General features: G+C 41.1%; 1 protein-coding gene across 4 annotated transcripts in view; it reads left to right on the top strand.

The window, feature by feature from the left end:
- The window catches only part of CRIM1 (cysteine rich transmembrane BMP regulator 1), a 1,688,666-nt gene that overhangs the window by 1,339,658 nt on the left and 331,994 nt on the right, over window positions 1-17,014 (top strand). For all 4 annotated transcript variants that reach the window (XM_073627709.1, XM_073627706.1, XM_073627710.1 and 1 more), the window contains one exon: window positions 1,316-1,472. In XM_073627709.1, the coding sequence (XP_073483810.1) occupies window positions 1,316-1,472 (157 nt within the window). The remainder of the gene's footprint in view (window positions 1-1,315; window positions 1,473-17,014) is intronic.

Raw genomic sequence — 17,014 nt, 5'->3', positions numbered from 1 at the left:
GCTCAGAGCAAACAAAATGACTTTGAGTTTGGAGAATTACTCCACAGTGATTTTTTTTCTTCTTTTTTTCAAAAATTGTATTTTTTTCTGTAAAAAAACAGGCAAAAAAGTTGTTTTACCCATGGTTTAAAAAATTGCAGAAATTTTACATCTTTAACCATGATGGAGTTTGGAGATGTCATTGGCCCCTCATCTCCACCTCAGCTAAACAGGCATTGTAAAAAAAGGGCTTCTCCTGAGAGTCGGATGTACAAGAGCGAGCAACGGTCCATGTTTAGTGCAAAGAGGGGAAGTTGCTCAAGCACCCACTGGAAAAGGCCACCACTTACTGTATGTACCACAGGACACAACTGTGAATTATAGACGTGCAGAATGGAAAAATTTGCTTAGTTTCAGATAGGTTAGTATGTTACTAATTTAGTTCCGTTCATTTGTTTTGGAATTAGTTTAGTTGTGTTTTATTTTGTTTTGTTTATTAATTTTCTAACGAATTTCAAATTTTCGGAATGCTTCAACTTTGGACTGGTCGAAAAATGATCCACCAATTCAAATTCTGTGTGAAGAATAGCTGGTTGTTAAGGAGCGGGCCGGGAAGACAGTTGCCGCGTCCATAATCAGTGACTCATCAGCTGTCAGGGGGCTTCCCCACTGACAGCTAAAATGTAAACAAAGGTGCTTTGGGGTGGCCTGGGCATGTGGCCTGGTATTGTTCAGGAGGTGGGGGGCGCTTGCTCATTCCCCCCCCCCTTCTTCTGACCTGCCAGGCTGCATGCTCGAATAAGGGTCTGGTATGGATTCTGCAGGGCCCCACGCTGTTTTTTAAATGAATTTTGGTGTGGAGTTCCCCATAAAATATATACCAGACATGAAGGGCCTGTTGTGGCTTGGAGTGGGGATACATTGCTATTGTTTCCTGCATTTTTCATTTCTGGCATTCTTTTATTTACATTTCAGCTGTCAGTGGGAAAGCTCCTTAACAAACAGCTATTCTTCAAACAGAATTCAAATCGGTTGATCAGTTTTTGACCGATCCAAATTTGAATTGTTCCGAAAATTTGGAATTCATTGGAAAGCTGATATACGAAATTACTGGTAAATGAATTTCAACTAAATTCATTACTATTTAATTCGGAGAGTTGGATACATGCCAATAACTAAAAATTTGTCAGAATTAGGACCAAAACGAATTGCACATGTCTAGTGAATTACTCTCTACAGTATGTTGTCATAGCAAAATATATGAACTGCTAAATAAACAGTGTGCTCTACATGGTTTCAATAAAAGTAATTTTTTCTGTGTTTTCTGTTTTCTTAGGAGAAGAGCTGTGTACAGGGCTCATATCAGGTTGTGCATTGGACTGTCCATATGGCTTTCAGACACACATCCACAATTGTGAAATCTGTCAGTGCCGACCACGGCCCAAGAAGTGCAAGCCTGTGGTTTGTGATAAATACTGTCCGTTTGGCTACCTGTAAGTATACTGTTTAGGAAATGTTAGTCTTGTAAAGATTTGACATATGTCTCCTTGAAGCCCTCCAGCATAACATAGTTTTTTAATCCAAAACCTTGCAACATTTTTAAAAATGTGCTGTCTGACATAAGCGTCTGCAACCTTTGCATCTTTAGATTTTTGCTTGTACAGCTTAATTTTTTTGCTTGCATATCGGTTTTGCTGATGAGGTTGAATTACATAAATGGCCCCAGTTGCTACTTTGTGTACATATGTATTTTCCTGCTGGTGTACCCAAATGCATTCTTATCCTATACGATCCTGTATCCTTCCTTTATTTTTCATTTCTTGCCATCTATTATCAGTTTCTTGTACTCAACACTAAATGTGCTTTCTGAATTCCCTTTTTTAATACGTTAGAGTAAAATCCACCAGTACACGTGATGTTCTGTTATAGAAGTGGTCTGTTTTCAGTTGTAGTTCAAAGTTCCTCACTCTCTTTCCTTCCCCCTCTTTGTCTATATAAAAATCTGGATGATGGTACTTTTTTACTGCAAACTCTAACTTTGTTTACTTGAGGCTATACCCAATATTTTTTATCCTGTAGTTCAAAGTTATTGTATTGCATCAGTGCATACAATATTTGAGTCAATAAATGTGTATTAACCACTTCCAGCCCTTAGGACGCGCACATACATCCTCAGGAGGAAGTGGTTATACCAGGATCATGGCTGCAGCGGCATTAAGAGAGAAGCATTATCCATTTGCAGCCTTGCCTTTGACTCTTCGGGTATTCACCAAGTGTTATCTGCCTTGAGTTTGAGAGAGAGAACAATTGTGTGGTATCTGGATGACTTTCTATTGCATGTGGAGTCTGGCACAGAACCTGTCGGTTGCCATTCAGATTCTGGAGGCTTCGGGTAGATTTTAAATTTCGAGAAGACCTTTCTGGTTCCATCACTTCATCTAGAATACCTGGAGCTGATCTTGGATACCAACTAGGTGATTTTCCAATTGGAAAAACTGTGGAAAATACAACTTCAGGTTTGCCTTCTGTGTGCTCTCAGGTGCTCATCTATTTGCCACTGCATGTGAATTTTGAGTCCAATGATAGTGGCCCTCCCAGTAATTTCTTAGGTGCAACGCCATACCAGAACCTTGCAGCATATAAGATCATATCGCAGTGGAACGTGTCTCCTCTGTCTTTGGACAGAGTGATCAAGGTAAATCATCAGATAAAGTCATTTCTAGTTTGGTGACTTTGCTCTATTCTGCTGCTAGTCGGAAAGTAATTTTCTCCCTCTGCACTGGAATATAGTAACGACCTGCAGAGTACTGGGTCTCTGGTCAGCTGCATACTCATGGAACCAGGAGGTGTTTTACTTACCATCAATGTGCTGGAGCTATGTTATCAAATGGGCTCTTCTTTGCTAGACACACCACCTGGAGTGACACCTGATGCTGGTGCAGTCAGACAAAGCCCTGGCAGTGGTGTATATACATAATGCATATTTATAATTTTGGTTAATAGTGTAAATCATTGGGGAGGACCAAGAATTCTGTGGCAGCTTTAGAAGGACAACATACTGAGTTGGGCAGAGAGTTATGTGCTGGCTTTATCCACAGTATACATACCAGGTATAGAAAACTGGCAAGACTATCTTATTCAAAAAGGTCTGGATCAGGGAACGTAAGCCTTTGTCTGGAGGGCTTCCAACAAATTCACCTATAATGGGGTAACACCATATGTCAATCTCCAATCACCATGCCTCAATTAAAAATTGAACAGGTTTGTAAGCAAGGGCAAAAGACACTTGAGCAAACAGTTGTTTGGGATCATTGGGATCACTAAACGCTGATTTATACCCACAGATGAAGCTTTTGTCGTGGCTACTTTGCCAGATATCAAGGGGATTCCAGTGATCCTGGTAGCTCCAGAGTGGCAAGCAGTTTTTGGTACACAGATCTCATTTGTCTTGTAGTAGATAGTCCTCTGTGTCTGCTACTTCTGGAAGATTTGTTGAAAAGCCCCACTTGCCCACCTTGCTTTACAGCTGCTAGCTTTAACAGCTTGTCTGTTTAAAACCAGTGCTGGGGCACAGACGGTTATGGTATGCTGTCATTGTCACCAAGCTTAAGGTTTGCAAGAACACATCTCAAAACATAAACTTTTGTATTTGGAAGTTATATTTTGCATGGTATAAGTCCCTGGGAATATGGCCCTGTTTTTGCCTCCTGTCCCACCCCTGGCTTTTCTCCAGTGTGGGTGTAGCAATTGTCTTTAAGCACAATTAAGGGTCAAGTATAAGCATTGACACTTATCCACACCTTTATTTGGGGGTGTTATGTATATCATCCTTCCATTCAGGCCACTGTTGTCTCTGTGGGACATTAACCTAGTATTATTGATGCTGCAAAAACCGCCTTTCAGGGCTGGTTCACACCACAAAAACTCACTCCAGTTCCGTTCCAGATGCGTTTTTGATGCGTTTCAGTGTGTTTCTGATGTGTTTCCGGATGCATTCCAGGTGCTTTTTTTCTTTTTTTTTTCCCCCACTACACTAGAGTCCAGTGCAATTTTGATGCCCTTTTGATGTGTTCCAGTACATTTTTGATGTGTTTCAGTACAGTCCAGTGCAGGAAATATGCAGCATGATCTACTTTTTTTTCTGGAACTGACTGCACTGGTGTGAACTATGCCACTGGAAACCATATAACCTACTTTGCAGAACAAAAATGCACTGGACTGCATGTGGTGTGAACTGGCCCTCAAGGATATTAGGAAGTTCCCACTGTTAACACACTCTTAAAGTGGCATTCCTAGTAGTCAGTACTTCATTCAAAATCTCAGAGCTGGGGGCGTTGTCCTGCAATCCTCCATTTTTTGGTCTTTCATAAGGATAAGATCACCCTGCATCTGAAGCTCTCTTTCCTGCTTAAAGCAGAACTGGAGGCAAAACTTTTTTTTTCTCTTTTGGATAGAGTCTGTTTTGGATAGAGTAAGGGAGGGTTATAATCCCTGTAAGGTTTTTATTTTCATCTGTGTGCCTTTGGGGAGATTTCCCTTCATTTCCTGCTCCGTACTTACAACAAGAAGTGAAAGGAAAGCCCTCCAAATTGAAGGAAATCCTTAGTAGTCATATGGGGCCACCAGAACTAGTGTCCCCATTGGAAGATTTGTCTTTTTATTTGTATTTTTAGTCACCAGGATAAATGGAGAGCACGTCCTTAACTGGGGTCAGAGACAGCAGTACCAACCTGACAGGTGTTCTAATCCCTCTCCACCCTATCTAAAACATAAAAAAGGTTTGCCTTTAGTTATATCTTTAGTTATGTTTTAATGTGGTTTCAGATATTAAGCTTCCATCACTTGGCCCCAAACCAGTTCACCCTGGTGCTTTACATTTAGATGTATTTAGAGTGATTAGGGTGTATTTGAACATCATACCTAAGTTTCACAGGTCAGATTCCTTGTTCGTGGGTGTAGAAAGCCAACTTAAGGTCCTTGCAGCTTTGACTGCTACTGCTTCATGGGGAATGGGTTAAGGTAGTAGGTGTGGCGCTGTTCTGTTCCTTTTTGCTAACTTATGTGTCAAGTGATCTAAGTCCACAATCATTTAAATTAAATGGACCTTAAACCTAGTGTAAACAATAAAAGGGTCTGGTGCTCTTTAAACAATAACAATTAAAGTTACTAGTTCTCTTAAATATGCAGCTGATCAAACCTTGGTATACGCTAGCAAGTGGTTAACTTTGAATGGACTGTAATGTATTCCTAAAATATATATCAAAATCTCTTCTACCTTAGAGGTGAAAATATAAAAATGGAAATTCATAAAAATTCATGAAATTTCAACCCAAACTAAACTTTAAAACCAGGGCAAATTAGTGAACAATAAATAAAGTGACTGGTGCTCTTATATTAACATTTGGTCAATTTTAGACATTTAACCACTTGACCACTGGGCACTTAAAACCCCTTCCTAACCAGACCAATTTTCAGCTTTCGGTGCTCTCACACAAAATTAGTTATGCAACACTGTACCCATATGAAATTGTTGTCCTTTTTTTCACACAAACAGAGCTTTCTTTTGATGGTATTTAATCACCGCTGGGTTTTTTATTTTTGCACTATAAATGATAAAAGACGGGAAATTCTGTAAAAAAAAAAAAAAATTTTTCTTTGTTTCCGTTATAAAATTTAGCAAATTAGTAATTTTTCTTCATAAATTTTGGCCCAAATTTTATACTTCTACATATCTTTGGTAAAAATAATCCAAATCCTGTATATTATTTGGTTTGTGTGAACGTTATAGAGTCTACAAGCTATGGTGCCAATCACTGAAAATTGCTCACACCTGAAGTACTGATGGCTTATTTCTTGAGACCCTAACAAGCCAGGACAGTACAAATACCCCCCAAATGACCCCTTTTTGGAAAGTAGACATTTGAAGGTATTTAGAAAGAGGCATGGTGAGTTTTTTGAAGTTGTCAGCGGCCATTTACTGTGATCCGTGAGGAACCGGCGGTCACGGATATTCCCGGGTGCGTGCCCCATGTGGCGCATGTGAGCAAGTTTCTGGGAGGACGTCCATGGACGCCCTGCCAGAATAAGCCAACCGCGCTGTAGCCGTCTTTCGGCTATGGTCTGGTCGGCATGTGGTTAAACCAAAAATACACAATCTTTGGTGAATACACAAATAGTACTTATATATAAATCAAGTGACAGGTGCTCTTCAGTTCTGTTTATCATAACCATATGCTTGTGCTTCTTATGGTGCTCCCCTTATGGTGTTTCCTTGCATTAGGGTGTACTGCAATAAAACGCATAAAATCATAACTAACCTTTTTTAATGTGCCACATTGCATAATACATTTGCAATTGAAGTTTCAAGAAGCACAATGTATGTGTGAAACATCGTCACCCTTTGGTCCATTGTTATAGTCCTGGTGGCAGTCTTTCAATAAACCTGTTGGATGGATTTTGGTGTGCAGCTATTTTTTCTACTTGGTCTAAATGCATTGGTATGCTATTCAAATGGATGGTACAGAACACACAGCATCGTTATGCACACATTATAGTAAATCCCTTGACAGTGTGAAGGGGCAAAAATCTGCTACCCTGCCTAGGGCCCCATGGGACCTTAATCCATCTCTGGATCCAGAGATATGGACAGCTGTGACCCCACCTGGGATTCCCTAATAGTCCTTTAACCTCCCTAGCGGTATGATTATGTCAGGAATTTTGTACCAAAGCGGTACAATTTTTTGCATGGAAATTTGGTGTTATGTATTGTAGGCCTGCAATTCTTAGTAATTACTTACTTAAACCTGACCAAACAAGACTCTAGTAGACATCCCAGATAAGATAAAATTTGAAACACAAAATCATGAATTATAATCTAATAAATAATATAATTTTATTCAATAATGTAATACAAAATAATGAAATTTGTCAAACAAAGAAAATTCAATAAGCATCCTGAGTGTGAAAAAAGGTACAGCACAAAGTCCGACATCACAATCAGGACAATGGAACCTGCTTTCTTTTCGGACTTTCTTTCCATTGCCATCTCTCTTTGTACAGCAAACCACGCACATCCTGGTAGGTGCTCCATTTTTTGCGGTTGGCGGTATGTAATCCATAAAGTGACGAGCAGTCAGGCATTCTGGGTTGGCAGCGTCAACAGCACGTCGTCCAGCTACTGATGGCGTCTGGTGGTTGACAAAAATCTGCTCAACCACCTTCCAGATAAAATCAGAATGAACAAGAGACTTGTCACTCTTTGCTCTGTACAGGATATATGCGTTCCAAAGGCATTGTTCCAGAAGATGCCTAAAAATCTTCTTTATAATTTTTTTTTGCTGTTTGCGCATAGCCAGATAAAATGTCATTGTCTGATCGGCTCTGTCGACACCTCCCATTGTATTATTATAGTCTATCACGACTTGCGGCTTCAGCACATCTTTCCCACCTTTTGTGTGGACCATGGCAGTGGAGGTATTGTGCACATTACTCATGAGACACATGTCCTTCTTGTCTCGCCATCGCATTGCCATCATCTTACTCTTCTGCCAGGCAACCATTTCTCTGGTTTTTAGTTTTTTCTTGGCAAACATAGATGGCATGTCACGTCGGTTAGGCCTAACGGGTACCATAGGCATCAGTCTTGTTTTGTAGCAAAATCTCATACAGTTTCGGAGACGTGTAGACATTGTCCATGGTCACACAATATCCCTGGTTCAGCAATGGCTCCAGCAGTGTAAGGACAGATGATGTGGCCATCCCATAGCCACTGTACCTGGGGTTGAACTTCCTGCCTTTACCGGTGTAAATGACCGAATTCCAGATGTACCCAGTGGATTACTCGCAGAGCATGTAGGATTTATTGCCAAACCGCGCTCTTTTGGATGCAATAAACTGTATCCAACTTAGGCGTCCCTTGTAGGCCATCAAACTTTCATCCACACTGACGTCCCTTTCTGGCACGTACGTCTGCTAGAAATTGGTCACAATAGTTTGGCATACCTCCCAGATTTTTTTTAGTTTGGGCGCAGGATGCATGGCCTCATCAAATTCTTCATTGTTCCTGAAGTGGAAATACTTCATGATGAGGGAAAACCAGTATTCTAACATCATGGTACCAAAAAACAGAGTGTCCAGTAACTTATTGGTGGTCCAGTACCATTTCTGGAGCGATTTCCCCACCACCCCCTGAAGAATGATGAGTCCCAGAAACTGCCAGATGTCCTCTTTAGTCACCGGTTCCCACCTTCTGCTTCTGGAAAACCTGGCATGCAGCGTAGCGGATTGCTGCTCTTGGTAGCGATTTGTCTCTGTGACATCTTTTTCAATTACCTCCTCGGTGAGGAATAATTGCAGGTATGCCAGAGGGTTGTCACTCTCAACATCTACCTTCATCCCAGGTGATCCAGTGAAGGGGAATCTTGGGGGCGCTACCTGGTCCGTATTGCAGTTTATTGGGCACCAAGTGCACACATCACTGAGGTCAGGTGCAGGATCATCACCGTTGTCACTTGACAGATCGGTGTCGGTGTCAGACGACAAATCTCCCCATGACTCACTATCGCTCAGTTCTGCGAGCAACTCCGTGTCGCTATCGCTGTCACTCAGCTGGTCCAAAAGCACTTTTTTTAGTAAAGTGGCGCTTTGATGCCATGTTGCAAAAATTTTATGGGCACAAATGACAGGAAAATGGCAGGCAAGGGGCACTGTACAGTAATCTTGTGTCAGATCTGAGATGGTACAGTGTAATCCTCTCAGATTACAATGTATCACCTCTTTTATGTGTGTGTCACTTTTGAATTTCTCGCCCAGTTCCGCTCTCATGCGCCGCTGCTGCTAGCAGGGAACGGAACTAGAAAGTCAGATGCCGTTCGGATCTCTCGCCGGTGATCTCTTAAGAACAGACTGGCCACCTCTGACAGCTAGCGGGGATCTTCTCTCCCCCGCTAGCTGTCACAATTTTTTTCTTTTAATTGGGGCCAAGCGGGTCTTATTCATAGTCCTTTGTGAATGGAAGACTACAAATCCCAACATTCTTTGTGGCTGTCGGCTTGTAGTTTTCAATGAACTATCACGGCACTGTGGAGTGCTGTGGTAGTTCATTGAGTCTTCCTGTCAGTTTGTATCTGCTTGCAGGTACGATGTATGGGTGCACAGATACACTGACAGGTCTGCAGGAGACCTGCATGTCACCAGCAGTGCAATGCTTTAGAGGCTGCAGAAACAAAATATGCTTGCAAAAAATGTGCATATTTTTTTCTAAAAGATGAACTTATCCTTTAAGTGGACATGAAAAGGGGGCTATATTAGTATACTTAGGTTCTACTGGCTAATTTATTTTTTAAGCAAAATGTGAGCTCTAAAAAGATGAAGAATGTGGGTGTGGGGCTTACTTTTAAGCTAACCTGATTTATTTTACATTGTCCATGCTTATTGTGCAGTAGTTTTGTACTGGTAGCAGTTGTTTACCTGCATGTAGCACTAAGCAGGCATAGAGTGTCATTGCATAGTAATCTATCCTTTATTGAATTGACACTGTAACACTATTTATTTTTGTGATGTTGGAAGCAGTGGATATTTTTATTCTAAAATCTACAGCACCCTTTAATGCAAACTTTTTCTTGTATTGAGAATAAACAAGTGTTGGCACTAAACGTGAGTTACATCTATTAAGCTAATCTATCTGATGGAATAGCTTCTTTCTGGGCATCATGGGAGATAGTAGAAACAAGCTACCACTGACCTGCAGTTTGCTTCTCTCTTTAAATGCTTATAACCGTTTGTTCAGATGAAAGAGCCTTATGCAAGGTGATTTGGCTGTAAAAGTGTGTGTGTTAAAATTCTTGGAAAATAACAAAATAAATGAGTTTCTGCCTCACTAGAAGGGTCATTACCTAGGAAGGAGATTGAGCTGAATAGATAAGAGACAAGCAAAATACTGGCAGTATCAGTCAAATACTTGCACAACATTGCAAAATGAGGCAGATATATTGCTAGCCTAAACAGCACTGCAAACAATAGTACTTATTTAAACTGCACTGCTGCTATGCTGTCAAAACATAGACTTACATATGTGGTTTTGCTCAGCTCATAATCCTGCCATTTTTATCGGCGCATGATAAATTGTGTAGAATAGGAAAGGCAGCCAAGGAATCAGAATCATATTCTAAGCAGAAGCTAACATGCTGTGGATTTAATTGAGGAATAATCCTTACAGCAAATGTGCTTACTGTATAGTTGCCTTTCTACAGGCTGGGCAAGATAAAGGCACTAGAGAAGATAGGGTACCATTAAATATCATTATACAGGAGAGCCTTATGACTTTCCTGGCTGATAAAATATATTCTCGCAGCAGCGAAAAAGCCTGCTACTCGGTTTGGGTCATGAACTTCCCAAATCTGCGTAATTTAATTTCAGTGGATTGCTTGAAGCTGGGAAGAACAGAAACTTTAGAAAAGGGTTTTGAAATATACTTTTTTGTATTAAGTTGAGGTCTATAGCAAATATTTTTTTTTGAGAAGGTAAATTAATAATGGAATAGTTGTAATAATGAAGTAGTTGTTTTCCAATTTAGCTGGTAAGGATTAGTTGATCTTTTTTTATCTAACTTCTCAATCTTGTCCTAAACCCTTTTTTATGAATCTCTCGAAGAAACACAGTCCTTGGCAATTCATATGGGTAGTATGGTACAAATACTTAAAACTTAGGAGACATGTAAGGCATAAAATCAAGTTATTCTTCCTTTCATGCCTTAAACTTCACTAGAATGATTATTTCTAATGGGTCTGTCTATACAGCAATGGGTGTGAATTTCACCAAATATTCTCTGGTTGAGGATCACTCACTGCCAGTTAAAACACATGAACCTGGAAGATTCACTCACAGAGAGTGTTTGCTGAATGTCATATTCTCTGCTTTATGAATATTCCCCCCGTGTATACTATGCTAAAACATCCTATGAACACGAAGCAACAGTGCAAGCTGTAATCTCTGGGGCAGCATAACAAGTGTCAGCAGTGAAAATGCACCTTATTTCTTTCTTTGCACTTGTTTATTAAAGTCTACTGGACACTTTAACAATGCAGGCTGTAGCATTATACATCTTCTCTACAGGTTCTTGTCTGAGATAACCAAGTAGGAATCTGATGGAAGAGGGCAGTGAATCAATGTAGGTTGCTGTTATGCTACTTTTGTCATTGGTCTTCAAAATGTATTTTTTACTGTAAAAATGTTTCATATGTTATTACTATAAAGCCTCTGTATGCTAAATCCCCCGTAAAAGACTAGCATAAAACGCTGCCTTTACTGTATTGGACAGTCAAGCAAACATATTTTCCTCTCTTGTTGCAGCTTGTAAGTTCTTGCCTAATACAGACAAAGCGTTACAAATGTTAATCCAGAATACAGTGCCCTTCCATGGCTTGCTATAATCATCCCATTTCTCATGAAGCAATTTACATGCTGCTATATAGTTGCATCAATGATACTTTTTGAAGGTTGGTGAAAAGTTGATTATTATGTTTAAGCAATTATTGAATTATTGAGTTTAGCACAGGCCATGGAGCAGCAATTAATTCCCTTGCCGCCAGGTAATTTCATGCTGTGAACAGATTATTTTCTATTACAAACTAAATAGTTGTTTCTTCATTTTTTTTCTGTTAAAATATGCAGTTTTTCTTAAACTATGACTTGTTAAAATGGCATTATTCTTTAAGAGATTCAATTTCCATTTTTATCAGAAAATAGGTGGTATTAATATGCAATTGTGCCTATTAATTATCAATTGAGAATTGAGATGGTCACATAATCCTTTAGTTCAATATATGCAAAACACAATTATGTAGTATAATATGGCCCTGTGCATTGATTATGATTAGAATATGCAATGACCCCACCAGTATTACAAATTTGCACTACAGCCTAATATTTTTATGCATACCCTGAAATTGTTACTCAAGAAAAGTGTTTTGGAATTCATCTTATTTAAAGTGGTTGTAAAGGCAGAAGGTAAAAAAGCCTTCTGTGTGCAACTCCCCTTTAGCCCCCCTAATACATACCTGAGCCCCATCTCGATTCAGTGATGTTGTACAATAGACTCTCAGCTGTCCGGGTCTCTCCCTCCTCATTGGCTGAGATGGCAGCGAAGCTTCATTGGCTCCCGCTACTATCAATTAGAGTCAGTGAGCCAATGAGAGAGGGGGTGGGGCTGGGGTGCAGCTCTGTGTCTGAATGGACACAGGTAGCTGTGGCTCAGCTCGGGTGCCCCCATAGCAAGCTGCTTGCTGTGGGGGCACTCAACAGGGGAGGAGGGCCCAGGAGCGCCGAAGAGGGACCTGAGAAGAGGTGGATCTAAGCTGCTCTGTGCAAAACCACTACACAGAGCATGTAAGTATAACATGTAAAAAAAAAAAACAGACTTTAGTATCACATTAATTATAGTTCTTAAAGGTGGTTTGCTTTTGACTCGTTTAGCATGGACACAGTAATGGCTTTTTTGCTAATTATAGAAACATAGTTTTGTTTTTTTTTTTCAGGTACGTAATGTCATTTTATATTTTTTTTAAAGATTTTTTTAATTCTGACATTTGGTAATTCCATGTTGATGAGATGTTGATGTTGATAAACATCATAAGAAATATTATCTATATTATAATAAGAAATAAAGTAATTTTTAGGGCCCTCTCACACAGGCATGTACTTTGCCGATTAGCAGGGGATCTGTCCGTTGATCCCCTGCTGATTGAAACAGAGTGGGGCAGATGAGAGGTCTGTGTTTGCTAAGTTTCTGCAGAGCAGGCATGGACAGACCCTGCTCTGCTCTATGGGCAGTCTGGAGTAAATGGACTCCATTGTCCATTTATACCCGGATGCCTCTGATCCGGTCCGCCCAAACGGAAGGGGATGGCAGTCCTCCATTTTTTTTATAGGGTCTGATTGGACCAGCAGCTAGTCTGGTGTAAACGGACGCAAGTGCTATTTGAGCCCATTCACTTTGTATTGGCTCAACTCCCACCGCACAAACAAGGTATCGGTTTTGGGTATCGGAGCATTTGCATGAGTACAAGTGAAAATGCTTAGTATTGGCACCAATACTGGTATCGGTGCAACCCTATTATTCACCCTTTTGCTGCTAGAACCCTTTTTTTTTTGTTGTTTTCCCAAACATGTTAGGATTTGCATTTTAGTCCTAAAGATTACCTATAAGCCATAGAAAATATTGTTTTTGAAAGCAAAGGCCCTTTTAAATAAACCTGTGTCAGTTGCATGATAATTGCGCTACTGTTTATCAAATCTATATTTTCCTAAAAAATACTCTCAAACAAATCTACCACACAAAAACAATACAATACCTATTTTTTTGGTTAAAATATAAAAGATGAGGTTGCATCAAGTAAATAGATAATAGATCGTAAATAGATATGTCAGTACCCAAAGATACCTGTTGTTGCGATACTTTAAAAACCTTTACAGCTCATCAATTTGGAGTTGACAGGAATTATAGGAATTATGTGTTTTTTTTTTTCTGGTATTAAACTTTTATTCCTTTTTTTTTGTTCTCATATTTAGTCTGCCTTTATTGCTATTACAAGAGTGCTGAAGCATGTGACAGCATAGTGCAGGTAAAGGGTGGCATCCGAGGTCTATTAGACTGATAAAAAATTTGACTGAAAGCCTGGGTCCAATTTTTAAGTCAATTATACATGCTGGGAAAAAAAATCTAGTGCAGCATCTAAAGAACAGCTCAAGATTCAAAGTTGTACCATAAATTTTATTAGGGATGCACCGAAATTTCGGCCGCCGAAACATATCGCCTGAAAATGGCCTTTTCGGCAATTTGCCGAAAGAGAAATCACGCCGATAATGGCCCCGCCCCTGGTGCCGGCCATTACGGGGGTGTCGTCAAGGCCGATCCTAGGCAGTTCATCCGGGCGCCACAGAGGTGGGGGCGCTGAAGCGCCAGAGTGCTCCCCTCCATCCTACTCCTCCTCTCCTTATCCGTGTCGAGAGGCGGCTCTCCCCGCCGGTCCCCGCCGCCATGTTTCCCAAGCCCTTCTCCTCTCCCTCCTCCTGTCAGAGGAGGAGAGCAAAGCAGCCGGAGATCAGAGCGGCTGTCTCTGTGTGGAGGGAGACTAGCTGCGCAGTGAAGTCTCTGAGGGGGAGGTCCGTGCCTGCAGTGACATGGGTTCTCCTCCTCCTCTCTGTCTTAACTCCTGCCTGCTGCGATTTGCTGTGATCTGTTCTCCACCTGTTCTCTCATCTGTTTTTATGTACCGTTTGTCCTGGGGGGTCTGTACTAATGGAGGGGGGTGGTTTGTCCTGGGGGGGTCTGTACTAATGGAGGGGGGTGGTTTGTCCTGGGTAGTATCGCTGGGTCAGGTGAGATGGCCAATCGGCCATTAGCTACTAACGTCCATAGGAACTGCAATCTCTGATCATCTCCTGTACTATGTCTGCAGTCTCTGATCATCCCCTGTCTGCAGTCTCTGACCATCTCCTGTACCATGTCCCCAGTATGACCATCTCCTGTACCATGTCCCCAATCTCTGACAATCTCCAGTACCATGTCCCCAGTCTCTGACAATCTCCAGTACCATGTCCCCAGTCTCTGACCATCTCCTGTACCATGTCCCCAGTCTCTGACTATCTCCTGTACCATGTCCCCAGTCTCTGACCATCTCCTGTACCATGTCCCCAGTCTCTGATCATCTCCTGTACCATGTCCCCAGTCTCTGACCATCTCCTGTACCATGTCCCCAGTCTCTGACCATCTCCTGTGCCATGTCCCCAGTCTCTGACCATCTCCTGTGCCATGTCCCCAGTCTCTGACCATCTCCTGTGCCATGTCCCCAGTCTCTGACCATCTCCTGTACCATGTCTCCAGTCTCTGACCATCTCCTCTACCATGTCCCCAGTCTCTGACCATCTCATGTGCCATGTCCCCAGTCTCTGACCATCTCCGGTACCATGTCCCCAGTCTCTGACCATCTACTGTACCATGTCCCCAGTCTCTGACCATCTCCTGTACCATGTCTGCAGTCTCTGACAATCTCCTGTACCATGTCTGCAGTCTCTGACAATCTCCTGTACCATGTCCGCAGTCTCTGACCATCTCCTGTACCATGTCCCCAGTCTCTGACCATCTCCTGTATCATGTCCCCAGTCTCTGACCATCTCTTGTACCATGTCCCCAGTCTCTGACCATCTCCTGTACCATGTCCCCAGTCTCTGACCATCTCCTGTATAAAAATATTTTTTGAAAACAGTCATTTTCGGTATCGGTCAGTTTCGATTTTCGGCCTAGTGTATTCTTTATTTTCGGTATTGGTTTCGGCAACAAAAAACCCATTCGGCGCACCCCTAAATTTTATGTTAACTGCTTGGCGATCAGCCGCCGAAGTTATACTGTGGCAGGTTGGCATGGCTGTGCAAATCGCCATAGCTATATGTTGGCTCTTGAAGATGCTATAGCAGGCGCGGGGGTGTCCCCAGAACTGATGCTCGTGCCCAGCAGGTGCGATGTCTGCCGGGCACCCGTGATCGCTGCTGACAGAACAAGAACGGGAATCTGTGTGTGTAAACACACAAATCCCAGTTCTGTCAGGGGAGTAGAGACAGATCGTTTGTTCCTACTAAGTAGGAGCAAACGATCTGTCTCCTCCCCCAGTCAGTCACATCCCCCCCACAGTTAGAAACACACCTAGGAAACACAACCCCTTGATCGCCCCCTAGTGTTAACCCCTTCCCTGCCCGTGACATTTATACAGTAATCAGTGGCTATTTTTAGCTCTAATCGCTGTATAAATGTCAATGGTCCCAAAAAAGTGTCAAAAGTGTCCGATCTGTTTGCCACAATGTCGCAGTCCCGATAAAAATCGCAGATCACCGCCATTACTAGTAAAAAAAAAAATACTGATATAAATTATCCCCATTTTGTAGACGCTATAACTTTTGAGCAAACCAATATGCACTTATTGCGATTTTTTTTTTTTTTACCAAAAATATGTAGAAGAATACATATCGGTCTAAACTGATGAAGAAATGTGTTTTTATACATTTTTTGGGAGAATATTATAGAAAAAAAGTACAAATATTGTGTTTTTTTTTTTTTTTAAATTGTCGCTCTTTTTTTGTTTATAGCACAAATAGTAAAAACCGCAGAGGCGATCAAATACCACCAAAAGAAAGCTCTATTTGTGGGGAAAAAAGGACATTAATTTTGTTTGGGTACAACGTCGCACAAGGGCAATTGTCAGTTAAAACGACGCAGTGCCGCATCGCAAAAAATGGCCTATTCAGGAAGGCGGCAAATTCTTCCGGGGCTGAAGTGGTTAAATAGTAAATGTTAAAAAAAAAAAAAAAAAAAAACTTTTGTGAGTCAGTAACCCTCATGATCTTAAAGGCTTCAGACTTGCATGTAATTTGCATCCAAAGATAGAAGCGTGAGTCACACTTCCAAGCTCTTACACTGTGTTCAGCAAATGCCCATGCTAAAAAGTGACAAGGGCATATGTATCTATTGAACTGAATTAATTTCTGGGTGTAGTGCATTCATCTCATGATCTTGGGTTGTCATATTCTATTTCCTTTACCCGATTTGCCTATATATGGAGTAATAATCATTTGTTCAGCCTTTGGCTTCACAGTGTGCACATAATACCTTAATACCTTTCTCTCTTTTATTTTAATGAGGCATGCTGCAGATATCTTAATATTTATCAAGCGTTTTTAAACATTCTCATGCTTATCCAGTCACCTGCCATGTTTACAGTGTTTGAAGTGGAAACAGATTCATGTCTGTAAGAATTGACAAATGGATGCCTATTTCAGAATGGGGTAAGTTGGCAATGAACCAAAAGGTAGAACAGACAAGAAACCTTAGATAAACTTTTGAGTTATGTGGTGTGAGACAGTACAGTAAAATAGATAGTCGAAGTATGAAGATAATATAGGCATTCCTGCATAGGAAGTAAGCAAAAGTTGAAAAATCATTTTGTAATAGATGTGGTGGTAAAAGCAAAAATGTGAGGCTGACAGT

This window comes from Aquarana catesbeiana, linkage group LG04 (assembly GCF_042186555.1).
Source record: "Aquarana catesbeiana isolate 2022-GZ linkage group LG04, ASM4218655v1, whole genome shotgun sequence".
Lineage (NCBI taxonomy): Eukaryota > Metazoa > Chordata > Amphibia > Anura > Ranidae > Aquarana > Aquarana catesbeiana.
This window is presented reverse-complemented; position numbering and strand designations above follow the sequence as displayed.